General features: G+C 43.4%; 1 protein-coding gene and 1 long non-coding RNA gene across 10 annotated transcripts in view; one reads left to right on the top strand and one right to left on the bottom strand.

Annotated features, from left to right (window-relative positions):
* ILDR2 (immunoglobulin like domain containing receptor 2) overlaps nucleotides 1–26,537 on the bottom strand; it is a 75,145-nt gene that overhangs the window by 19,227 nt on the left and 29,381 nt on the right. For 3 of the 9 annotated variants that reach the window (XR_008672489.2, XR_008672488.2, XM_004027836.5), the window contains exons 4-9: nucleotides 19,930–19,986; nucleotides 17,006–17,152; nucleotides 15,716–15,892; nucleotides 7,481–7,594; nucleotides 3,001–3,217; nucleotides 1,114–1,786 (exon numbers count right to left, since the gene is read on the bottom strand). Coding sequence is in view for 5 of the 9 variants with exons in the window: in XM_004027836.5 (XP_004027885.2) it covers nucleotides 1,114–1,786; nucleotides 3,001–3,217; nucleotides 7,481–7,594; nucleotides 15,716–15,892; nucleotides 17,006–17,152; nucleotides 19,930–19,986 (1,385 nt within the window). In the remaining 4 variants the exon portion in view is untranslated. The remainder of the gene's footprint in view (nucleotides 1–1,113; nucleotides 1,787–3,000; nucleotides 3,218–7,480; nucleotides 7,595–15,715; nucleotides 15,893–17,005; nucleotides 17,153–19,929; nucleotides 19,987–26,537) is intronic. The other 6 variants (XR_008672496.2, XM_055365000.2, XR_008672499.2 and 3 more) reach the window with 4 other exon arrangements.
* On the top strand, nucleotides 1,315–17,137 carry LOC129527523 (uncharacterized). Its single transcript, XR_008672502.1, has 3 exons — nucleotides 1,315–1,839; nucleotides 7,881–8,021; nucleotides 16,990–17,137. It is a non-coding gene; the product is annotated as an uncharacterized lncRNA (long non-coding RNA).

Here is a 26,537-nt window from a genome sequence, read left to right as displayed (position 1 = left end):
ATGGTCACAGAATAACTTTCACCCCCTTTAGGATAACTACTATGTTTAGAGCTCCACAACAGCAAGTGTGGTTGGTATTCCATAAACCTGAAATCGCCTGAAAGTTTCTTCCCTACTCATACTACTTTGGTTATTGCATTTTTTTTATTTAAGGAAAAATAAAATACACTGAATTCCTTTGGAAGGGTTAATAATTGTGTCAAAACCTTTTTCTGTTCATATTCCTTCTCCCCATACTAAACACTAAAGAAAACGTCCAGCTTGGATTCATAAAAAACGGAATGGTGGGGAGGCAGGGTAATTGCGAAGGGGGAGAAGCAGTTGTGCTTGGAGAGTGATCTCCAAAGCATGGGGGTCAGAGGCCCTTGGTACCCCACAGCAGACATTTGTGACTGTCCCCCAACATTTCTCTGAGGTCCAGGGCTCCCATTTTGGGGCTGTGGGATGGAGTAGGCAGCTCTTGGCATTTTGAAAATAATGAAGTCTATATAAGACCACTTACAAAAGAGACAATGAACTGGGTAGGGACCAAAGGATTTCCTTCACATATACGGGCACAATGCAGTTTACACTCAATAAAACGTCAAAAGAGGACAGACATGAGTTGTCCTTTGCAAACAGCAGTGGCTCTTAGCCTTCTCTGGGATGTGGATTCTTGGAAATCGGATGCAAGTTACAAACCCTCGCCCCAAGCAGGGCTGGGGAGGAATGCACATAGAAGGATGCATTGAAGATTCTGCACACAGACCTCAGAAGCCCACTGAAGGCCGGTGGTGGTGATGGCTCCTGGGATCCCTGATGCTAAAGGCTTCTGAGTTGGTTAAATACCTAATGCTCCCTGTAAAACCATGTACACGCCTTCAACTTTCTGCCTGTTTTTCAACTCTCCCAGCCCTTGCTTCCTTCCTTCATCTGGCCTTGGACAGAGTGAGGCTGAAAAAGCCCCCGGCCTAGCATCCGCGGACGAACTCGCCCAGGCAGGCCCCTGCGGCCTCTCCGGGAAGGACCCTCCCGCCTCGCCACCTCCCCGGCCCCCAGACAGCGACACTGCCCGCCCTGCCTGGGGGCTCCCGCTCAGTCCCCTCGGAGGAGGGGAGGCAGACGCAGTCTCACGGTTTTCTTGGCGGGCTCCTTTTTCCTCTTCTTCTCCGAGTTGCTGTGGTAGGGAAGGTCGCGGCCGCGGTAGGACGGGCCGCGGGTCAGCTCCAGCTCGCTGTAGGGCGGCAGCGCGTCGTCGGACGCGTCCTCCTGGTCGTCCTGCGACGAGCCGGCCTTGTAGGTGCCGGGCGGCGACCAAGCGTAGTAGGAGGCGCTGCGCGGGCCGAGCTGCGCGCTCCGCTTGGATGGCGTCTCCAGGCTGCCACCGCGGCTGGCGCCCTCGGGCCGCGCCTGGCGCTCCCGCGCGCTGCCCAGGTACGAGTGGTCGTATTTGGGTGCAGTGCCTGGCGTGCGGCTCACCAGCCGTGGCAGGTGCGCGTCCTCGGCAGGTCTGCGGCGCGCGGGGCTGAAGGCCCAGCCGCGGTCAGCATCGGTCAGGGGCTCGCGGCTGCGGCTGCGCTGACCGTAGTACTCCTCCAAGGAGTCGTCCTGGTAGAAGCCGCTGTGCGCCCGTGACTCCGAGCGCTCGAAGCGGCTCCCGCCCCGCGCCTCGTGACTGTTGCCGTCGGCCCGACGGGGCCGCTGGCCGTAGGAGTCAGCGAAGGCCGCCAGCTCGTCCATGGAAACGGCCGGCACCCCCGTGGCGAAGTTCTTCCGCGACAGCATCTCGGACTTGGAGCGCGGCTGGCTGCGGGCAGAGAAGGAGGGGGTCAGACGGCCGGTCCCTCCCTGGAGCTCGAGGTAGGGCTCCCAAGAGCACCCATTGTGTCCTGGGGCCACGCTCAGGAGACCTCGGCCTGAGCCTCAGCTCCGCTCCAGGCTGGATGAAGCATTCCAGGCTCCTCTCACACCCCAGAACGTCAAGTAGGGGCAACCGAGTCTATTCCACTCGTGTGCCACGCATCAAAATGGGGTTGTGTGGATAGAACATATTCTGTATCCTATGGAATACTGACCTACCGTGGGGCTGCCTTCTGGTCATTATGTTGTGACCTCTGGTTGACAGCCACACGTCTCCACCCTCAAAGCCAGCGCAGGTGTCAGTACACACAGTTATGGTCCCAGGAGTCCCTGTAATGTGTGGTGACACACAGAGAGGCCTTTTCTTCCCTCAGAGCCAAGGGCCAAGTTACCTACTGGGGCAGGAGGGGAGAAGGACACTTGCAATTTGTAAGGGAAAGGCAATGTCGACTGTCTTTTAAGGTAAAGGACAGATGAGTGGTGAAGGTGCTATTTAGGGGGAATAGCAAATCTTAGCCTCCCACAATTGTTGTGGGAGTCCACATCACCTGGGTAAGTGCCTTAGCACCTAGAAGTTTCCATTTTCCCAGCTTAAAATACGGGCATTAACAGTAGCTGCCCTTTAGAGTTATGAGAATTAAATGTAAGAGAAGTGCTTGGCATTTTACCTTTCATATACTAAATGATCAAAAATGAGGGAGATGGCCAGGCATGATGGCTCATGCCTGTAATCCCAGCACTTTGGAAGGCCAAGGTGGGTGGATCGCTTGAGCTCAGGAGTTCAAGACCAGTCTGGTCAACGTGGCAAAACCCTGTCTCTACCGAAAAAAACAAAAAAAAGATGGAGATGATGGGTGGGATTTTTTAGAGGTTATAGGATAAAATATATGAGAAGGGCAGAGATATATTAATGTTCATTAAAGGGTCTAGGGGACCCATTTCAAAGGTCTTGAATAATTACTTCTACACATGTTGTCACAAGTGTTCCCTGTCTTGACAAATGTGAGATGTTCAATATCCTGTAGAAAGAGAGATGTGTCAGGATAACCTGGAATGGGAGACAGAGATGCTACTGGATGGCATCTTCCTTGCCTCCGATCTACCCTGCCTTCCAGCTCCTGCCCCCTCACACCGACCAGACCTGCCCCTCACAGCCATCACCTGTGCCTGAAGCTCTCTCGATCCTCTTTGTTATACTCCATGGCTGAGGGCCCGCGGCTTGCCCCACTGCTGCCTCCCATGACACCTGACCAATAGTCAGGATTGCTCTCCAAGTCCCCAGACACAGGGAACTGCTTGCTTCTCATCTGATGGAAAGACTGGCGGAAATTGCTGTCCTCCTCATGTAGGGAGCTGAGTTCTGAGATGGTGTTGTTATCTGCAGGGACAAAATCAGGCATGATAGAGCTTTTTATGTGTTACTCTGTTTTAGACAGGAAGAGAATCCTGTTAAGGGCTGAGACCCTAGGCTCCAGGAAACTCCTGCCTCATTCCTGTCCAGGGTGGGTTGTAAACCTGAACTAGTGGTGTTTGTATTCTTAGCTCAGCAGGAATTGGCTCCAGTTTGAAGCCTACTTGCTTATAGAGAGGGAGGTTCCTACATGCTCTGTTCTTGGAATAGGAGAACAAGTTTGTTATTGTTGCACCTAAGGCAGGCTTTCCAGAACTCAGGATCTCTGTTGCTGGCCTCCTCCTAGTACATCATCATCCTTGTTCAAATGTTTTCTTCTTCCTTTATAATTCTGTGATGAGCTGTGTTGATCCTAGACATATTAAGCCAAAAACAGAAAAAGAGAGACAGAAGCCATAGATCACAGCATCTTCCTTACTGCTGGCCCAGTCCTAAGATGGACCTTCAGAGCCAGTACTGCCATATGCTGTAGAGGCACTGCATTCTGGCCTCCTTTGGCTGTGCCCCTCCCCACAGAGCAGGAAGTCCACAGAATAGTTGAATAGTCAAGGGGAAACCTGTACCTAGTATCCATATACCCCCTGCCTTAGCCCATGCTCATTTAGGAACCTGGAAGATCCTGCTCAAGTAGCACCAAGCCTACTTCCAGCACTTGGGCAGACCTCTTCCCCTCTCCCAAAAAAGTTTTCCAGGGGTATGTGTCTATGAGTGGCTAGGCCAGCATTTTGGAAGTATGGAAAGAAGAGGAGGGTGTGCTGTACTTATACCTGTGGGCCTCTACTTATACTCTGGCCCCAGCCCAAAAATACAAATGGGGGTATCTAGTCACAGCTTTCTAATTTCCTAAAGTGGCCTAAGTAGCTTTTTGCAAAAGCACTTGTGAACAAGGACCAGAATCACAGTCTGGAAAGGAAAAAATAAACAAAAACTCAACTATTTATTTATAAAACTTTGAAATGTATTGAATTTCATTGTACTTAAAAAATAAATCTACTGAATCTATTTGCAATGTAACTGAATCCATTGGTTTTCTAAAGTTCTTTAATTAGAACTTCAAAATATTATCAAAAACAACATTTACCAAATTTCAGGCCTAGCTGTTGAGTGAGAGGTGGGCCAAGATAAGATGTGGAAATATGTGTCTCAGATTCCCTCTACTTTCCCCCCTCGCTATCCCCAAGAGTCCTTGGAGGAACAGGGAATTTTTGCACAAAGATGAGGGAGGGTCTCCCAACACAGCCTCCTAGTTCTGTTTCACCAGGGGCAGAGCGTTTACCACGAATGCCATTCAATTTTATCATGCAATCAGTTGATTTTTAATTATAATTTAATTTTTAACCTTTTCTTCCATCTAAGAAGAAGGGACTATGCCTATTTTAAGGAAAATAACTCAGATACTATTGATTAATAAAATCTAGAACTTTCCCTTTCTCATGATCCCCATGAATTCCAGTATCCCAGGGATCACACAGAAGAGGCCTTTAAAATGCACCAAATGACCCTACTGAAAAATAGCATTGTTGGCTCAGAACTTTCCTTAAACTTCAGGGAATACTTGACTTTTTCTATTTATCTAGATAATGAGGACGATCTATGTTTCACTATTCACAGTGATGCATTGTCTAAGTTGTATATTGTGCTAAAATTTCTGCCAAGTTGAACACAAACATCGACCTGCCCCCATCTCACAGACATCCACAATGTAACTCTAGGATAGGGCTAAGCAAACTTCGTTTTGTAAAGGGCCAGAGAGTAAATATTTTAGGTTTTGCAAGCCATACTGGCACAAATATTCAATTCTGCCACTGTAGCATGAAAGCAGTCATAGATGCAACATAAGTGAATTGGCATGGCTATATTCCAATAAACCTTTATTTATAAAAATAGGAAGTGGGGCTGGGCATGGTGGCTCATGCCCATAATCCCAGCACTTTGTGAGACCAGTGAGGGAGGATTGCTTGAGCCCAGGAGTTTGAGACCAGCCTGGGAAACATGGCAAGATCTTCATCTTTATAAAAAATTAAAAAATTAGTTGTGCATGGTGGCACATGCCTGTGGTCCCAGCTACTGGGGAGGCTGAGGTGGAAGGATCCCTTGAGCCCAGGAAGTCGAGGCTGCAGTGAGCTGTGTTTGCGCCACTGCACTCCAGCCTGGGTGACAGAGCAAGACCTTGTCTCAAAAAAAAAGGAAGTGAAATATATTTGGCCCAGGAGATACAGTTTGCTGAGCCCTATACTAGAACTTCCCAGACTAAAAACATCCCCTAAACAACACCCACCATTTAGAAGGGCAAAGCAAATGAGGACCATACTGGCTAGCAAATTCATGAGCCTGGACCTCAAACTCAATTCTTACAGAATCTGTTACTCTCCTGCCCCAACCTGAAACCATGAGATCCATTTTATAATGAGATTTCAAGATTGCCCAGTTCCATGATCCAGCCCATGGTTTACTATGTTCTTCAGGAATAGGACTTCCCAAAGTAAACAGTATTCCTACTTTATCTCTATGCAGTTGTTATAATATTAACTTGCAGGTTCCAGGAGATCAGGGTTCCAGTTCTGGCACTGGCACTGAGTACTGGTGCTTGTTACTTTCCCTTTCTACCTTAGTGAAGGGGACAGATTCAACAACCTCAGAGTCCCTTCCAGCTCTGGCATTCTAAAGTCCTACTAGCTAGAAGGCTGTGGTCTCTGAACAGAATGGAGCCATGGAGCCATCCATATTACAGCCATGGAGCCATCCACAGTTTGCCCAAGAGTTTCTTCTGGAAAGAGCACAGGACTGGGAATCAGAAGAGCTGGAATCTGGTCCTAATTGTTTCACCGCATCCCTAGGCTTCTGTTTCCTCACCTGTACACTACAAAGGTTAACCTAGGCCATCTCTAAGACCCCCTTTGACTCTAAGAGTCCATTACCTTATGACCATTAAGCCCCTAGAGACCATTTTAATCAAGTAGAGAGACAGGAGACATCACCTAAACCAGAATTCTTCCTTTAGTTTTAACCTTAGCTGTTAACTTTTTCTCTGAGCTGTGAGATTCGCAAATTTCCTGCACAGACTCCTCTGTGGTCCCTGACTCACTCTGTCTCTGGCCCCTTACAGGGATCCATGACAACATTGTTACAACTAGCTTGTCAAGTGCAGTGACATCTGCATTCCTGACATTCCAATCTGGAAATGGTCTTTTTATAGTCGGTGTGGTGGGAGGATACAGCAATGGATACAACGCAGACAGGATGAATTTAGAATTGCAAACTGGGTGGAATATGTTGTCCTTAATCTGAATAAAGCTCCTCTAGTCTGGGACTGTTTCCCCAACAATTCCGTCAAGTCTCTCGTTAGTTCCAAGAAGAGGAGGGTAAAGAAACAGCATAATGACCTCACTTCCACACCCGCCAGCACCCTCTGATAATGAGCTTGTCCATGTGGGACCTGCCCTGTGTTACCTCCCATGATACATAAGTTGGAATCCACCCCAAGAATCAGCTGTGTCAGCTGCAAAGTATCCAAGGGCTGGGGGTGAGTTAAGGGTTGGGGCCCGGCCACCTCAGACTTAGTATTCAAAAAGTTCTTTTGACAAGAGGATCAGCCTCTTTGCTTGCCCCTTAATTTCTGTTGTTTGGCATCTTCGAGGAGCAACAACCTCTTTTTTCCAGATTCATGTGCCAGACTTGTTCTTTCACTTTCAGGAGGCCTCCATGCAGCGAGTTGGTGGTTGTATTGTCCAAGGCTAGCGCCCTTCACGTTGGAAGAAACTGATACTTAAGCTTCCACATCTTAAGACATTACTTTGAATATATTTTAAAGGGAGTAGAAGGGAAAGACTATTTGGAATGCTTTATTAAAATAGTCTTTCCCTTCTACTCCTTTTAAAATATATTCAAAGAAAGTTGGTTCTTTATTCAAAGAAAGTTTGAATAAAATATATTCAAAGAATGTTGGTTCTATCCATGGGGCATGGATAACACAGCCCCAGAAATACTGACTGCCCCATGGAGAAAACCAACATAAACCAAGATGCTACCGAATTGCTCTACTCTTCACACCAGAAGACCTTTTTTTCCCCTCTGTGTACTGAGAGCTACTTTCTTCAGTAGTGTCACCAGCACCCCTGCTAATTCTAAGCCTGCAAGCTCAGGGCTGCCCAAGTTTGGTGACCCCCAAATCCCCTTTACACACTAACTCCTGCATAATGCACAGATCACAGAAAACTAACAGATGCTCACATCTGCCTCTCATCCTTCTGGCTGGATCAAACTGAGCCAGCTCCTTCTCAACATAGTACAGGACCTTCATGGAGTCTCTCTCTTTGTCAGCCTGGATCCGGTAACCTTTGCGAACTGTTGAGAAAAGCACAAGAAGGTGAGCTGAAAAAGGAAAATATCAGGAGAAGGAGGCCTCCATTTATTTTACCAAGTAGAAAATAGGGTTTCCAATTATAACAACTCTTTTTGAAATCACCCAGAAATAACGATCTATATTTATACATATGGGACCATATCTGTGATCCCCTTTATCAGATGGCGCCACTGGAATGGAGGGCCTAAAGGTCAACAACAAAATTCCATTACAGTCTATTTTTAGTCATTTGTTAACTTCTGCTTCCTATCTTTTGACCTCTTACAGCTCCACTTAGCGCTCATCTTCTCAGCGCTTTTGCGTTCCATTGGAGGAGCGTATTCACACTAAAAAAAGACCACTTTCTAGATTGAGGACATGCGTCACTCTAGCATCTGAGGATCCCACCTTCACTTTGTGAGAGCACAGGTAACTTACAGATACTCAAACATCAAGGACCTTGACAAAGTTGGCCTGAAAGCTTTGAGTTGCCTAGGAGATAGTGCAAAAGTTCCTTAAACTGAGTTGTGTATAAGAGCTAATATTAATTTCTAGACCATATACATAGTAGTACAAAACAAAATTCAAACTGTGGATTTTTAATTATGGTTCCATTTCATTTCTTTAGCATTTTCCTTTTAGGAGAAGGAATACTGTGTTTTAAACATGATTAATTTGACCTGCTGCGATGTGGTTACAAGCAGCTGTTATTTTCAGGGCTTAATAAAAAACAAAACTAAAGCAGGAGAGAGAACATCTCCTACATCTCTATCACTCATATTGTCAGAGACAAAGGCTGTTTAAGCCCCATATCACTTAAGTATCAGTCTAGCCCAATACCAGCCCCAAGAGTGATAGATACCAGTGGGCCTAATTTACAGATAAGAGAAAGAGGAAAAAACGAAAGAGAGAAGGGAATGATGGGATGGGTACTGAAAAATAATGGTAATTAGTCAGTACTTACTGGGCACTGAAAATGTGCTAGGTACTGTGCTCAATGCTTTACATGGACATTTGTTCCTCAGAACCACCTAAAACAGTACTGTTATCAGCCACATTTTATGTTTGAGAAAATTTTGGGTCAGAGGGGTTTCATAACTTGCCCAGGAAAAATTTAGCAGTGCCAGGGCTGGAACCATGTAGTCTGATGGAAGCTTAGCCATATTTGGGCATCTTGCCTCTCTAGAGTCTAGGAAGAGAGGTAGTGAGAAGAGACAGGTGAGAAAAACAAGGAAGGAAAGCCCAGAGTAAGAACTGCTTTAGCTATGCCATGGGTTGTATGGTCTGCACAGCATGGTCCTATATTCCAGCTATTAAGGACTTTTCAATGGGATGTAAGCTAGTGACCTAACTCCAACATTCCCTGTTCCCAAAGTGGGACAAACACCATAAAGAAACCATATGACTGCATGTAAATTCAGAGAAAACCCTGCTGTATAGCGTCTGGCCATGTTACCCTGGCTGCGGACAAAACCCTCCCACGCAAGCTATTTACATGGAAGATTAAAATATAAAATTCCATAGCACTCTAATTGTAGTCCAAGCACTAAAAACAGAAGTCACCCACACACCCATTTGCAGGTGCACTGATTTTCTATATGAGAATATACTGGGCAGTCCACATTCATCTCAAATTGTGGAATTACTTAGAAAAAAAATTAATGAATCTCAGCACACACTTTTTAGTGGCACTTTCTCCCAGAGGTTAGATCCATAATCCTTGTGTGGAAGCAATGATTAGCAGAAATAATTTTATTTATCAAGCTAAACATTCTTCCATCTCTACAAAGGCACTTACTGAGTCGTACAGACAGTTCAATTAAAATGCAATTATCCCACAGAACTGCTATGTCTGTTCTGGAGGCAGTTATGTCTGATGGATGAGACTCCAGCCTGGGAAGTGGGGAACTGGGCATTGTGTAGGCATGCAGTGCTATTTATTGAGGGACCTCAAAGAAATGGTGACCTATGTAGGACTCAGTTTTCATGTCTATAAAATGCAATGAATACTTCCCAACCTTTAAATAATCTCTTAAAGATGAGAGGACAACTAAGACCAAATCAGTGGAGCACTTTGAGTTCTCTATCATTATCAGGAGCTGCTCAAATGCTGCCTCAGCCAAAGGGCTTTCTTTGATTCTCATAGCTTGAAAAGTTCTGTCTCTCTCTCTAACTTACAAATCATTCAGTTTGAATTTTATTGTGGCCCTTAATATATTCTAGTTTGTTTCAAGTTATCTGTATAAATGTCTAATCTTCTCAAAGATTCTTGAAGGAAAAGAATCCTTACGGATCTGGATCTCCATGTGCCTAAAACCATGCTTTACACATAGTGGAGAACTTAAAAAATGTTCGTTGCATTGCTGTCAGCCTGGGAATTGGGGCAGGGTTAATGGTTTCTTTGAGAAGTGCATTTTCAGTAGAGTTTTCCCCTCTAGACTGCAAACTTCCTGAGAGCAAGGACTAGGTTCACTTCTGTATCCCCAGCACCTAGCATAGAGCCTGGCACATTGTAGACATTTGAAATATGTGTGTTTGTAATGAATGAAGGAATGAGTGAATGAATGAGGAGAAACTGGGAATAGAAACCATATTATAAGAGACTACAACATATAGCAGATGAGGCCATATGGGCGGTTTATTGGAGAATTTTGACCAGGAAGGGAAAGGCTTGGATCGTAGAAAAGTTTGGGTATCATGATTATTATTATTATTAATTTTTAAAGGAAAACTAGCATGTCTGTATGCATTATGAAAAGGGCCTACCCTACCTGGAGCTGTGGTTTTATCTAGGTGTTCTAATTTCGGAAGCACTGTTATGGTAAACATTCAGTGATACTGTGCTAGAGGTCATGGGGGAGGGGCCCATAAAGTTGTTGCTATATGGAACAATGTACCAGCTGTGCCCTGGCAGACAGACATGGTCGGTGAGAGATGGCTGCCACCCTGAGAAGCAGCTGGAGGATCCTCAGTTAATTGCCACTTGGACTACAGCATAGTTTTCTATGTCATTATAACAAATTACACTCCTCATTATGATACAGATTTGATTGTGTATGCATAGGTTATCATGTCCCTGAAAAGTTACAGTAACCATTTATAGCCTCAAATGAAGATGATAGTTTTGCCTTCAGTGCTGGCATTATAAAGAGACTCCACTGTACCAGATACTTTCAGCCTTGACTTCTTAGTCACAGCAGCCCATGACTTCAGAAATCTAAATTCCTCTAATTTGTCAAAAAAGACAGAGGCAAAGTATTGATCTTTTGACTTTAGGAGTATCATCCATTTGGTTTCAGTAGCTAAAAACCTGGGCAATTCTCCTTCTAAAAGCTATTGGACTTTTTAAAAATGATAAGCTACAAGTTCAAATATACTAAACTATTCTCTGATCCTGGTAGAATCTGGCTCTATGTCACATACATTCTGAGGAGCATATGAAACACCAGAAAACCTTTCCTGGTCCCTCCTCTCCAAGGATGAGATTTTCCTTTCTGAGCTGGCATTATGGATCAATCTTATACTGCCTTGTATTACTTACTCATTTTATTTCCACTTACAAGCCCCAGCAACCACCTGGTAGACTGTACATTCCTTGACGGCAGGTAAAATTTGTTAGCATTCATTAAATTTTTCTTGATTTGAAAGCAAATAGCATGGTGTCAGATTGATTTTTATCTGTAATTTGTCTGAAGATCACAGAACTCTCTGGGACGTATGGTGATGTTTTAATAAGAAATGTCCTAGACTATTGGCCAAAGTTCAGCATATTTGGAAAATGACCTTTTTCCCCAGTGATGTTTCAGTTTAAGATTGATGGATGATTTATCTGTTTTCAAGTTCAGTCTGGCCCAAGTCATTTGGTTGCTGTGGCTCTTCATACTTCACCTCCTCTAATTTATTAGCCTTGCCAACTTCAATTTTACGGGAGAGGGGATATTGGGATATTCACTTTGATGCCAAACTATAATTTTAAAAATTCTTATTGTTAAAGGATTTTTGCTGATACTTTTGACCCAATTAAGGTTTAGGTAGTTTTCAGCTAATTTCCTCATTACAGCCAAATCCAACTTGTAAAACTTGCAAAAGAAGTCTCCGAGGCAGATACTCATGGATATAGCCTTGTTCTTCCTGTCCTATCTTAATAAGCTAAGTAAAGCTGTTTATGGATGATGGAACAGCTGCCAGATTCCACCCCCAAGGTGACAGCAGCTCAGCTGTGGGAGAAGTGATTCTTAAAATTTGCATATTCTCTGTATACATACAGTAGGCATATATATAGATACACATCCTTATTAATTTTGAAAATGACATTTCAAAACCCTACTTGCCTACTCAATTCTTTTGCATGAAGAATGGGTGGAGGACAGGTAGATGTGGAAACAAAATGGATTAGAGCAAAGCAGAGTAGATGTGGAAGGACCAGGTGGGAGATGATTGTGTTAAGCAAGGTGGGAGGTAATGGCAGCAAGGACTAGGACAGTTTCAGTAGAGATGGAGAAAAGGAAACCAACTCAAGGTTATTTTGAGTTACAATCTAAAGGACTTGGTGACCAATTGGATGAGGGAAGTGGGGGAGAAGGAAGGGATAAGGATGAAGTCTCTGCTTCTGGTTTGGGCTAAAAGGTGGACAACAATGCCATCCACTGAGATAAGATATGTAGAAGCTGGTTCGAAGTGAAGAAGCAGCAGATTAATTCAATTTCCTAGGGGCTGAGGTTGAAATGCCTGCAAAACACCCAGGTGGAGATGTCCAGAAGACAGTTGGATATACGGTATTGAGGAGGAAAAGAGAGGCTGGAGATAATGATCAGAAGTCATCAGCATATAGATGATGAGTGAAGCCACAGGAGTGAATAAGGTTTCCCAGGGAGAGGACCTCAAACAAAACAGGAACATCTGGAGGATGTACAGTGGAAGAACACCCAGCATACACAGAGATAGGTAAGAAAAATTACAAAGTACAGTGCTGAGAAAGGCAAAGAAAGATGAGCGCCTCAGAGTGGCAAATGCTTTTGAGAAGTCAAAGGAGGTAATGATTGAAAAGGATCCATTAAATTTAGCAATCAGACAATCTTAGCAAGAGCTGGTTTCTGGAATGGTGAAAGCAATAGCAAGATGGAAGGGAGCTGGGGAGTTGGTGAGAGCAGAGGGAAAGGAAACATTTAATATTCAAAACTCTTTCAAGGAGTTTGGCTGTGAAGAAGAGTAAAGGGACAGGAAAGCAACATCTGAGGACCACAGGATTTTTGTGAATTGTTGTATTTTAATGGGAGAGACTTTAGCATATTTTGAATGCTGACAGGAAGGAGTCACTAAAGATGAAAAGAATGGAGATGTGAGGTGGGAACAGGGCGGAGTGTGGGTGTTCAACACAGAGAGAGCCTTGACAAAGCTTAAAGGGATGGATCCAGAGCAGCACAGGAGCAGGCAGTCTTCCTGCATGGTAACAAGGTCTCAAGTAGCTGCCATGAAGAATGGGAGAAGGAACTAGAGTGCCTCTTACCTCTTCCATTCAGGAACCAACTGGCTATACTATACATAGTTCATCAAAGATGCCCTTTTCAACCACACAGTGTTCAAAAGACTATTGTGTACAAATGTAATCTGAAAAATTACTGTTGTGAAATAATTACCCTAAAATTGAAGTAGTATATAAATATAAAATAGGCTAAATTGACATTTTTGTAAATTAACATTTCTTAACATTTTTAATGTTCTTTAAAGAATAATCTACATGGAACACTGGCATAAGCCACCTTTGCTAAAGGAGGACTAGCCAAACACCATCACTAACACTCCCCATGGGACCATGAGTACAGAAGCATGCCTGGTGAGGATCATGAAGAAGTCTGTCCTGGCTCCACCAGCCAGACCATGACAGCATGGGCCAGACTAGCTGTGGTGACACTGATTGCCACCCTTCCTCTTTTTCCTTGCTAACAGAACCATGATTTTGTTGACTTCCAAAGTAAATAGTTGTTTAGGCCTAAGAGGTGCATCTTGAGTAGTTCAAGCCAATTTTGTTTATGAATGGGCATGAGCCCAATTCTTGCTGATAAAACTAAAAGGGAAAGTCTGCTGGAAAAGTTTTTCTCACTCTTGAGAAAAGTGATACAAGGAAGAGAATACCACTTTCAATCTCTGAATTTGCTTAATTACCTGGAACTATGTAGTCATCAAGAGATCATGAGGTAAGCCAGCTGAGGAGGACAGGGGATGTGCTCAGGATAACAGAAGAAAAGACAGAGGAACTAGGTCCTTCAGGGCTGCCACCTGAACTGTTCTATTAACCAACCCTGGAACTACCTTACCTTGACATTTCTATTTTAATGCCACTTCTAATTACAATTGGTTAGTATGGCAGAATGAGACCAAAATGGTTGAACTGCAACAAAGAGAAACTGGAAAAAGACAGAAAATGAGAGAGAGTAAGTATTTGCTATTCTATGAATAAGAACAGTTTTATTAGATAATCCATTAAATAAAAAATAAGGGGGAAAGGATTCTGGTGGGAAGAAAGATTAGAAAAAAGACAAAGAGTATGAGATAAGTTCCACTAATGTCTCTTTTGCCCACTTCATCTTTCATGGGAATGGACTATATCGTCTTCATTTCTCTAATTGTCTGTGTGTCACTGATCATTAACTTTTACTTCTCAGTCTGTGACTCATTCTGTATCAGATGTCAGAATTCTACTGATAGCTCCTGGGAGAGAAAAATACAAATCCTAATTACTCACTGAGGATAGCCACTCATTCTACAATCAGGCACTGGCAGCTCATTAGGTGGGCTAGATACCCTTCCCCACTTCACAATGGAGGCAGTCCAGATACCTCCAGGGAAGAAATGTCTGTTTTACCAACTCCAGCGGCTCATGTACATCTAGGGATTTAAAAAATCACCTTCTAAATCTATTGCACATACAATCCTAACCTTCACTGCCCTGTAATCCTGTTCAAATGCCTCAAGAAGAGCTATATTTTAATGCCCCTCCACCTCTCCACCCTACCCTGCCCCTCCACCTACACCTCCTACCTACCCCTGCCTATAACCACAAATTAATAGTGCCTCAAATGGGGCTAACCTTCAGCTAAATCAGCTCTCCTTACCACTTATTTCAATTCTGTCTATGATCTATGATCTAGACAACTTGGGGTCATCCTGAAGCCTCCTTTTCCTTCATTCCGCAATATCTCATTATTTCTTTCACAGTGTCTCTCAGCTTTACCCACACATTTCACTCCCATTGCCTCCATCATTATCTAGATGCTCACATATCTCAACCACTTCAACCACACCTTAGCTCATGGTCTCTGGCTCTACTGTCTGCCACTTGCCACTCCCTTTGTCATGGTGCCACCTCTGCCCTCAGGAGCCTGCCCACAGTGGCTCTCACACCAAGCCCCGGATCTTCTGGAGGGGTTTCAAGGCCCTCCCCAATCTGGCTCCGTCATATCCTTCTACCTTCTTCCAGTCAATCTGACAAATTGGACACTGTCACATACTCACACTGTGTTCTCCCAGCTCTGGGATTTCATCACGCTGACCTTCCCACTTGGGGTGCTCAGCATCCCCTGAATGTGCTTTCCTAAATCCTATTCATTCCTCTAGGCTCAGCTCAAATTTCACCTCCTCCCTGAAGATTTTGTGACCAGTCCCGTTCTTTCTTCTTTGAACTGACTGTCTTTAGCATACTCTTTAGCATCTGATTATCCTAATAAAGGTCCGTTCTCTCCCTGACCAGGCCATGCTGCTTGTCAGAGAAACCATGTCCTACACTTCTTGCAGGCCTTCACAGTAGTAGTGGACTCCTGTAGGTAGGGATGAAACAACTATTTGCTAACTGAATAATCAACATTCAAGGGATATCTTGTCTCTTTTCTTACAGTTCTAGTAATTGAGGAGTCTAGGGAGGAGGCAGGGGTCAGCAATGTCCTGCAGCCTTTGGAAAGCATGAATGTACCCCAAAATATATCTGACATAGCTGGAAGGATCCCATTTCTGGAACAGAGAAAACTATTTTCCAAAGACACATCACTGAACTGACTGTTCTTAACAACAAGGAACCACTGTGGGGGCCCGAGACAAGCATGGGCAGGGCAGTCTGGAACTACATTTACCACTATGGCTTCCTCCAGTGGAGTCACTTGGTGCCAAGGGAGGTGGATGCGGCTTGTCCATCAGCATGCCAGATGAGGGGGCTCCTCCCAAAGGGACAGAGGGGATGGAGTAAGGGCCGGGGACACCGGAGACAGAGGGAGGGTACCCGGCCTTTGCTGCTTTCCCTGCTTCATACACTGTGGAGGGAGATCAAGAGCAAGAGAGATTATGTTGTCCCACCCTCCACAACCCTCACACCAAAAATCCCTGAGGATGCACTTCAGGGAGCTCCTGGATGTGTGTATGTGCATGTGTGAGCGTTTGTTCTTCTAAAACTGAACTGATTCATCAGAATCACTCTCCCCCACTCCCTTGGACTCTCCAGCTCCACCAAACGGCAACGACAAAAGGAATTACAATGTTTAGTACCTGACAACCAAATAATTAAGTGGTTCTGGGAGCTGTCACAGCAGCATCCCCAGTGACAGCAGCAGCCCACTCTTACCCACACTGTCTGGAGGCTGCCTCGGCCCCTCTGGAGGCAGCCTAGCACAGGGACTGCCCAGGGCTGCTTCAAGGAGGATCCTGAACCTTCTCTTGAGAAGGAAAGCAAGTAATGGGCTTGCACATGGTCCTTGCTCTGTGATTTCAAAAGCAGAGCAAATAACCTGAGTCTTCCTAGAAACTGCTTTATTCCTGAAGACACTAAAGATAACTGGTGTGCCTCTCTCTTTCAAGATGTGTTTGGTTTATGGGAGGGGTACCAAACTTAATGTCTATATGGGCTTGGCCAGTAAGGTAAAAATTGTGAATCCTCAAATAAGAACTAGGCCCTATTGTGGCCCATGTCATCATGGGAGTAAATAAAACAAATCTGTGGCTGGGGGGGTGCCCAAAGGCCACAGTTTGCACACTCTTCTTATATAAAAAGGAAGTTCTCTGCATGGGAAGGGAATGACCAGAGAAGGTTTCCTCTAGTTTGAATGCCCCAGGGAGAGGGAACAGTCTTACACCACAACCTCACCACGCCAAACCTGCCCTTCCATTTTATCAATAGTGTCCATGAGAATTCCAAATGCATGGAGTGATAGATATGGATAAGAAGTGTGGAGAGGTGTATGTAGGTGAAAAGACAAATGAGAATGGTCATCCCTGAGGCCAGGGGCACCCAGCGGAGAAGAGTCTGGAATGACCAATCTTGGGGGTGGCAGGACAGGAGGTGGAGGAGGAACCCAGCGCACACAGCTGTCAGGTAGAGAGGTAGACATTTCTCTCGATCGCTCTGTCTCCCCAGCGGTCACTGTACTCACAGGCTTGAGGGCAGCAGCAGGAATCTGGGCAGCATGGACAGCGGACATAGCAGCAGCAGCTGTGAGGGCAGCACTGGCACCAGCAGATCCCCACCAGGACGAAGAAGAGGAAGACGCCCAGGAGCACCAGGCCAACAAACACCCACTCTGGAAGGATGCACAAAGAAATCCACACTCGAGGCAGCCCACCTCCAGGGCAGGGTGCACTTTGATTGGCATCTCCCGGTGAAAGGGGGAGAGGAGGAGGGACCTAGGGAAGAAAGCTTCTCTTAACAGGAGACAGAGCCCCAACACTCAAGAGGAACTCTGAGAGTCAGGAGTGCAGACCCTCAGTCCCGGGGAATGGAGAAGAGGGAAGAAGGTTATCTACGTTACATTGGGTACATGTAATAACCGGCACAAAACAATGTGGGGATTTCAGAGTCCTATACTGGGGAAAGGATTTACGCTATTGACTGTAGCGTCAGAATAAGGATGGGACCAGAGCTGAAAGAATCCTGGCTGGGGGGAAGGAGAACCTTGTCTGCTGGGCTATGAAGTGGTGGGTTCTGTGAATACTTATTTTTATTTTTGTCAAGTTAATCCTCTCTATAAAAGTCTAAGTCCTGAGGAAACAGTCTCTATGTCTAGGGGTCTAGATGTAGTTTATAGTTAGGTGGTTCCAGGCCCCTTATGTAATGTATTCACCTGCTTTCCCTGCTGATTGTCCCTAGAACAGCTTTCCTGTACTCAGCACCAGTTCTGAGATCCAAACTTTTTGCTTATACCAGGACAACAATCCATGGCTAGAGAAAACTAGAGACGTGGTCTCCATAGAGAAGACACTGTCCCCGTGAACAGAGAATGAGTTTGGTTTGATCACACTCAAGCTGCCCATGCTAGGCAGCCAACATAGCCAAGGGCTCAAGTGGCTCTGAGCTTGGATAAATGGCAAGGCTGACATGTATATCTGGGTATGTTTGTTAACTCCACCTCTTTCACAGCTCTGCCAGAAGCTGAATGTGAATTCCATTTCATTTGCCCATCCAAAAGATTAAGAGAAAGGAAACAAATTGCGAGTGGCTTAGATAAAAATTACTGTGGCCCTCAGGTGACTTGTCTCAGCATCATACTTTAGAGACTTGGCTACAGGACCCAACTTCCCCCTGGAGGCCTGGACAGACTGGGGAGAGCCATGCTTTCCTTTAAAAGCCAAAAAGACTAAAGCAATTCATTGTGGTTAAAAGCCATCTATCCCAAATCCCTTTACAATGAACCTCAAGCACACATTGTTTTTCTTAGATTTTGATTATCAAATATTCCTTCAATTAAATGGACATTCCTGGGAGCTTGAGAATATGATATTTTTATTAAATAATGGGTTGTATAATAATGGTTAACAAAATGACTTTGTTTAGATCATAATTTCCTCAGAGAGGAAACAAACAACATGTTTCCTGAATGTCCCTCCTCACTAATCTTTCTGAAATACATTCAAATTAAACAGGTCAACATCTCTTCAGTGAGGGAATGGGAAGGCCATGTGCCTGGCTGGAGTGGCCTAGAGAGCATTCATGCCGAGGACAATCGATAGCAGAAGGCTTTGGCCTAAGCCTCAGTAACAACACAATAATGCAACGTAGCCTGAGATAGATATGAGCTCTTAGGTTTAGATGAGCTGTATGAAGTAGTGGCTACAACTTGGGTCAAGCAGTCAAGGATAAGACTGGAAAGTTATATGTGAGAAACAAAATAATATTATCTGTGAAAGGATTCTTGGAATCAAAGGGAGGGAAATTTAGCCATATGGGGCCAGATATGAAAAACACAGTAACTCTTTCTTGAGACTGGGACATGTAACATCTAGTTTCAAGCACTGCAATGTAACATTGTTTTTGTGATGAACAAATGCTTACAAATTGAGGGAATTCTGGATAAGGGGATTACAAAGAGGCATACATTTGTGTCCTTGGGAGCAACATCAGTAAAAAGAATGTCTGTGTTTGGGTTGGCCACCTAATGGAAAGGGACTAGAATTCATAGACGAATAATTAGTGAAGCTCAATGGTGAAGAATCTGGATGTTTTTAAAAATTTGAATTAAGCTAAAAACCAATACCCGGGGATATTTTATATCTCTGTTGCTATTAGGCAGCTCTTAAAACTTTGGCAGAAACCCTCCAAGACAAGACTAAATCATCCCTTTTCCTACTGTTTGAGTTTAGATATGTTCTTCCCCACAGTTCATTCTTGCTTCTCTCTGTGCCTCCCTCAACTGCAGACCATAAAGCTGTACCAAACTGATGTTGGCTTGTCTAGGTTGGTGGATTCAATTGAAGGTACATAAAAAGACAGAGATGTATATTTGTCCCAGATGTCCTTCACATATGGTCCGTGGACCCATAGGGATTCGAAGGGACTAATAAGTCCCTGAAATTGTGTACAAAGTAATGTAGGTCTGCAAATTTGTATTTTTCAAGGGAGGAGGGGTACATAGCTTTCCTAAGGTTTGAAAAAAAAGTTTGATGATGTTATAAAAGGGAATTCAGAGTAACATGGTTGTACAATAATGAATCAGTAAACATATAACTTAGGAAATAAGGAAGGCAGATAAATACTGATTCTATTAAAAATACTTTTAGGTATATGGGTACAGCTGAAATACTGAAATGGGCATGGAGATTGCCAAAGAGCCTGCATGCCTGACACTGAAGGACTGGGTTGCCATCTCAGCCTATTTTTAATTATCATTATTCTTTTAAGGCCTAGTAACAGAAGGAATGCAATTTAAAAGCCCTTCCAATGGGTTTAGTTAATCCTGGAAAAGATCAGAGACATATAGACAAATGTGGCAATAAAGTAAAGAAGCAATTAGCGACTAATGCAGAAGCAAGACAGATGGAATAACAGCAAATCAAGCAAATAAAGAGTTAAATGACCGAATACCTGGCATAATCTCCACAGCAAAACTGGGCAAGAGATCAGCAAGCAGCCCTGTCCTGCCTAGAAGAAGTGGAAGGAAAAGAAGAAGGAAAGTGGTTATTCCAAGGGAAAACATAGCCTAAAGCCTGGCTCCAGTTGGTACCATCTACACGTGGGGCCATTAGTGCATGCTCTTTGTGATATGAGAAGCACATCACCAAAGCTAGGCTGAGACAAGAGAATGACTTTCCCTGTCAATCTTTGGCAGCCATCTAAGTGAACTCTGCACCTAAACTAAGCGGAAGCAGAAACAGAACTTTCTCTCCAACTATTTATAGGAGGAGGAAATCTCTGCTTGAGCAGACTGACATACACTATCTCCATTCATTTATACATCCGTCTCCATACACTTCATTGGAAAGTCAAGCCCGTCTGTATCCAAATGTTCAATCTACATTTTCATACATCCATACACAGTCCTATGTCCATATAAAAACAAAAGTACATATTTGGTTTTAACTCAGAATTATCTCACTACATGATTCTATTTGTGGCCTAAAGATATTTCAATGATTAAAATTTTCAAAGGCAAGGGAAAGATAAAACTAGATCAGTTACACATTCCTCTACACTCCTTCTGGCTTCTGAAATACACTGTACATATGTAGATGGTATGGCTTTTCCATATGGCACCCACAGCTGGCATTATATGGACCCAAGTGCCTTCTGCGTAATATGGCAAAGAAACTTAAAAGCTGGATTCAGAACAGGTGCCCCTCCAGGACTCTGGGAAGCAAAGAGCTGTGCAGGAAACAAGAGGCTGGAAGACATAAGGGAGCAGATTAGTCCGTTTTAAAACTAGCCTGATTTACAGAAAGACATGATGAATGCTTTCATCATGTTCTCATATCAAGGTGAAGTCCTGTTATGAACTTCTGCCCCTGACATTATATCTCTACCACACTGAAGCCTTGCTAATAAACTAGTAGTACTGTAAACAACTAGCAAATTTCCCTCCTTTCAGACTTGTGATGGTGGTAAAAAGTCACAGTAGCACCTAAACACGCAACTAAATTCTACTTCATTTAGGTACCTGACATATACCTCTAGAACAGCACCAGCCAACAGAAATATAATGCAAGCAATGTGGATAATTTTAGCTTTTCCAGGAAGTACAATAAAAAGTAAAAAGAAACAAAGGAAATTAATGTGATACTATTTTTAGCTTATGTGACTATCACTAAAATATTGTCATTTCAAGGACTTAGTAGACACATGTTGCTATTGGACAGCACAGCTCTGGCGATCTGTTTCATGCATATAGATATGGCTCATTTAGAAAACAATTCCTTCATGTTAAAGTTTGTTGAGGTGCATTAGAGAAAAGTTTACTCATGTGTGTGGTTCATATTTTAAATCTAAGGTCATGGTTGGTCACTTGTCCCTTCCTCTATCAAGTCACCCACAGAAAAGAAGCTCTGACAAAGGTCAAAGAAAAAGGGGCTCCTCCAGGACACTAGGGGAGTATGCTGGAGCTGAGGTAAGATTTAGTGAGCAGGGTAGAGGGGTCTTTGCTCACTTTTTCTTGGCTCTCCTCAACTCTACAAGGCCAGTGTGGTAACATGTGTCCTAGTCTATGTGGGTGATGGTCCCATATTTAAAAAGCTAATGGGGACCAGAGTATATTCCAAGGTAAGGAAGTATGGGATGGGTGACTTAGGCCAACTCTGCTTTTGGCCTTGGCAAATACAGCTTCCTTCTTTCTGTCCCCCATCTCATGCAGCTGACATGGTAAGATTGCTCTGCTGCTTGCAAGGTCTCTTGGAAGGACAAGTAGGAGTCAAGTGGGACATTGGAAAAAGGTGTCTTCTCAGGCTAGTCTTTGACCTAAGCCTTCATAAAAGACTAAGAGATGCCCCTAAGGCTTACGCAGTTCCCTAGGGTAGGAAACTAGTAAAGATTTGGGGCCAAAGCTTGAGAAAGTGATTAAGAGACAGCATGCATTGGTCTCCTCTGAGTGTTCTCTATAAAAATATCTCTTGGAAACTCAACGAGGTAATAAACACCTAGTCAAAGATTTGGGAATTTGGGCTCCTGGAGATTTCTTGAAGACCCGGCAATAATCAATGATCAAGAAGTCAATACATACTGTTTTTTTAGCAATCCAGTTATCAGATATGTACTTGATGGTGGATTTTTATTGTGTTTTTTTTCAATCTGCATAATTAGCACTGTAAATATATATCTTGGTGTATCTTGTAAAATCAGAAACTTTGCTAGTGTTTACTCTCCACTTCTCAAGATTACCAATGTTTTAAACATCTCTGGATATGCTATGATCCAAATCATTACTTAAATTCATGATAGAAATGTCACTGATGATATAAGCTACCAATTCGTGGGCTCCTATAGCAAACTGTGATAATTAATTAACTATAAAAATCCATACATTCAAGGAGGATGTGGTGCTTATACATATTATATAGAGCATGTTATATTGGAAAAAGCAGTGAATTGGGAGTCAGAATACTCAGGGCAACTTTGTCATTACTTCACTTGGTGATTACTACAGGCAAATTACTTTCCCTTTCAGGGTCTCAGTTTTTTCATTAGTAAAATGAAGGGGTTGAATGGAGTAGTCTACAAACAGAAAGACCATCTATCTTGGTTTGTCTAGGACAGTTGTGGATTATGCCTATGGTCCAGGTGTAATTTTTAATAGCACCCCTTTTTACTCTCAAAGTATTCTAGTTTGGACAATTAATTATGTGGTCACTCTATTTATATCACTTTTAGTTCCCAAATCTGATACTCAGTGATTGGAGTTAAAAACTCAAATGTCTATGGGCACCAGCAGGTAATGCAAATGAGTGCAGCTGGCCAGATATAATATAACAGGGAGTAGCTAGAGATGTCATCAGGAGGCTGCTACTAGTCACCTCCAGCCACTTGTGGCCCCATAGAAATGTGTCTTCAGGGTTTCAGATCATCCTATTTTTCAGTATTTTCCAGGCCCCAGATTTTATGTGAAATAACTTGATTTTCAAATGTTGGCAACCAATTCATTATTTTTAAAACACTGGGTGAGCCATACACAGTATGTCTGCAGGCTGCATAGAGCCCAGAAATCATGAGTTTGCAACCTCTGAAGGGTATACACACACAGATAAATTTATGGGATGGTAAAACACAAAGCTGCATTTCCCCACAGGCTGTTTAGGTTACCTTGATGGTGTTCTAACATTACTTCCACACACAGAATAACAGTAAATACAAGATCTAGTCACCTATGTTCAAATTAAAATTGGAAACAATAGTATTATGCACGAAATTGCTAGCCCTTCTTATTTCTAGGGAGCTAGAATGAGCAGCATGGAAGAACAATGAAGGAACTTGCATTTTTTTACTTTAGACTTTTTTACTTTTGTAATGGAAAAAATTAAAATAAGGAAAGGGTGTATCAGACATATGGACAGGTGATTCACAAAGCTTTTCACTCCAACAGGAAGACATACATCAAGCTTCTCATTCTCCCTGAAGCAACAGTCAATATCTGATGCTTCAGAAGGTGAAGACTTCCCATAATGCACCTGTGTAGTGTTAGCCACAGGGTAGTGTAGGTGATATGTGCAGTAAAGTGGGTGAAATTAAATATCTTCAGAATTCAAAACATAGTAGGAGCTTTGGGAGAGCAGACAATACCAATATATCATGTCAACAGCAGAGACGGTGCAAAGCTCTATAGCTTTGGCCGGGCGCGGTGGCTCACGCCTGTAATCCCGGCACTTTGGGAGGCAGAGGCGGGCGGATCATGAGGTCAGGAGATCGAGACCATCCTGGCTAACACAGTGAAACCCCGTCTCTACTAAAAATACAAAAAAATTAGCTGGGCGTGGTGGCGGGCGCCTGTAGTCCCAGCTACTCGGGAGGCTGAGGCAGGAGAATGGCGTGAACCCGGGAGGCGGAGCTTGCAGTGAGCCGAGATTGCACCACTGCACTCCAGCCTGGGCGACAGAGCGAGACTCCGTCTCAAAAAAAAAAAAAAAAAAAAAAAAAAAAAAAAAAAGCTCTATAGCTTTTACACCATTACTTATATTTTATTGGAGCTAAAGGCATTTTAAAAAGTGGATTTATGCTGAATATTTCTGAAAATATTCCACTTCCAGCTTCTTCCCTAACAATTCCTAAGAAATGTTATTTCTAGTTAGAAATGCTTTTATCTTTTCTTCTATCATATCCAATGAAGGCCTGATCTTACAGAGTCTAAACAATTGCAGTAAATACATTCCAGATTTCAGCAGCACTTTACCAACACTTGTGAATCGCTGTCATTCTTCCAGGATTCAGTTTAAGAGTGGCAATTACAAGTCACTTTAATGTCTGAGGAAAGGATGGAAAGCAAGCCCTGCAAATAGAAGGCCACATTTACTCTTTTCAAACCACAGCTCAAACTATCAGTGGAAAATACAGTTTTTATGTAAGCGCTCAAACAGTTTTCCCCAAATCTTGCAGAATCCATTACTTTTAAGAAATTTCCACATGAATAGACCAAACGAATCAGGCATACTAATACTTTGTACATGCACACACACAAGTGCCAGTTCCATATCATACTGTCACAAACTCTAGAGCTAAACACATTCACACGCTTCGGATGAAATGATCAGGGTAGAAATATGCATTGTGAATAAAATAACTTACCTATCTTACCTATAAAATTCCCCATTTCAGTTGTTTTCTGCCACTGCCACTTTTGAAGTTATCCTCAACTGAACTCTTTGTACACATTCCTGCAAACCAGCTCACTGTTGGAATGTCTCTCATTTATTCATTCATCATTCATTCATTCAACAAAGAAATTTATATTTAGCTAGGTGGAGACACAGGGGACAAGATGTGTTCCCTTGAGACACTTGAGAGGCTCACAGTCTAGCCCGCACAGAACTCAGCTTTAGTTATCTGCTTCTGTGCCACAAGAACTATTAAATCTTCCCGCCAAATTAGTTTTCATCAGCCCTCTTTGCATTTTTGACATCAGGTTCTGCCTGGTCATGGGGCCTTTCCCTAGAGACCTAGTCCTTGCCTGGTTTCCCACTTCTACTCAGAACATTATGTTTGCACATTTCACAACAAATTATGTCCTAGTGGCATTTCCCCAAGTTTTTTTTTACACCTTTTTCTTGGTAGGTTAGCCCCCTCAAAGCAAACTTGATTCACTTTCTTTGCTCAGATAAGCATTTGAGTTGCTTTGTTCAATTCCTTACCACAAAGACCACAAGACTGAGATATGTTCTGACACAGCCCTGTAAGAATGCTGCACTAAGAAGGTGCTTCCTCCTCCATGCTCCCTAGGACCACTGCACATGCCTTCACTAAAGCAGTTATCTCGTGGCTGCAATGTGCCTTTACTTTTACGAGTGCCTCCACTACCAAGATGGAAACCCCTCCAGAGCAGGGACTATGCTCTACGCTTGGCATCTCCAGAAGCCCAGCGTGAGGAGGCACCTCACCCACCCATCAGGAACTTGAAGTGTTTCCAATAGCAAATCCCCTTGTTCAGTATGCAGGGTTTCTAGCTGGACTTATGATTTGCTGCGCATTATAGTGACTTTATCAACCTCAGGTGGAAGTAGGCTTTTAATGAAAATATGAAAGAACTATTCATTTATTCATGCAGCATTATTCTATATACTGCACAATGTTTAACACTTCTGAACTCAGGGAAGAATGCCAGGAGCATTCTCCAGTCATTGGAACATCCCCAAATGCCATCTTGCTATCTAAGGAGACAAAAGCACCACCCTATCCCACACCAAAAAGTTGAATAGACCAAACGAATCAGGCATACTAATACTTTGTACATGCACACACACAAGTGCCAGTTTCATATCATACTGTCACAAACTCTAGAGCTAAACACATTCACACGCTTCGGATGAAATGATCAGGGTAGAAATATGCATTGTGAATAAAATAACTTACCTATCTTACCTATAAAATTCCCCATTTCAGTTGTTTTCTGCCACTGCCACTTTTGAAGTTATCCTAGGGTATTTTTGAGGAAGTCATTACAGAGATAAAATACACATAAAACTTTCAGCCAAAAAGACTGTTTTGGTCTTTACTCTTAAAACTTAAATCCAAGCTCTAATCATTTCCAAGCCTTCAAAGTTACAATGGAAGGTAAAGAAGTTCAGGATTTAGGACAAACCTGTTTTCAGAACCTGCTTACTCAATCACTTGATAACACATTGTTTAATGCATTGGAACTTAGGAAAAGGAAGTATAACATTTCCTTCATCTTTATGACACCACTGCTGACAGCAGAGTTACCTCCATTTCTTTAAACTTATTAAGTTGGAGTCCTTCTAGGGTTTGCCAACACACTATACAGATGAACTTTCTGTTTAGGACAGTGAGGAATGCCTTTCTTCCCCAGCTCCGTGTGGTTCCCCTCTTCTCCCTTATGTTTAATGCACATCTCAGCTTCATCCCACTTTCAAGCTTTCCTCAGATGCCCTAGATCCATTTTCAGGGATGTACTGTATCCACCCCCTGTTCTGTCAGCTCCTAACCCTCCAAAATGTTTCACTCCTATGTCTTTGAGGAGAACAGATGCCTTTCTCTGGCCC

This window comes from Gorilla gorilla, chromosome 1 (genome assembly GCF_029281585.2).
Source record: "Gorilla gorilla gorilla isolate KB3781 chromosome 1, NHGRI_mGorGor1-v2.1_pri, whole genome shotgun sequence".
NCBI lineage: Eukaryota > Metazoa > Chordata > Mammalia > Primates > Hominidae > Gorilla > Gorilla gorilla.
The sequence above is the reverse complement of the archived record's forward strand: the minus strand, read 5'-3'. Positions and strand labels throughout refer to the sequence as shown.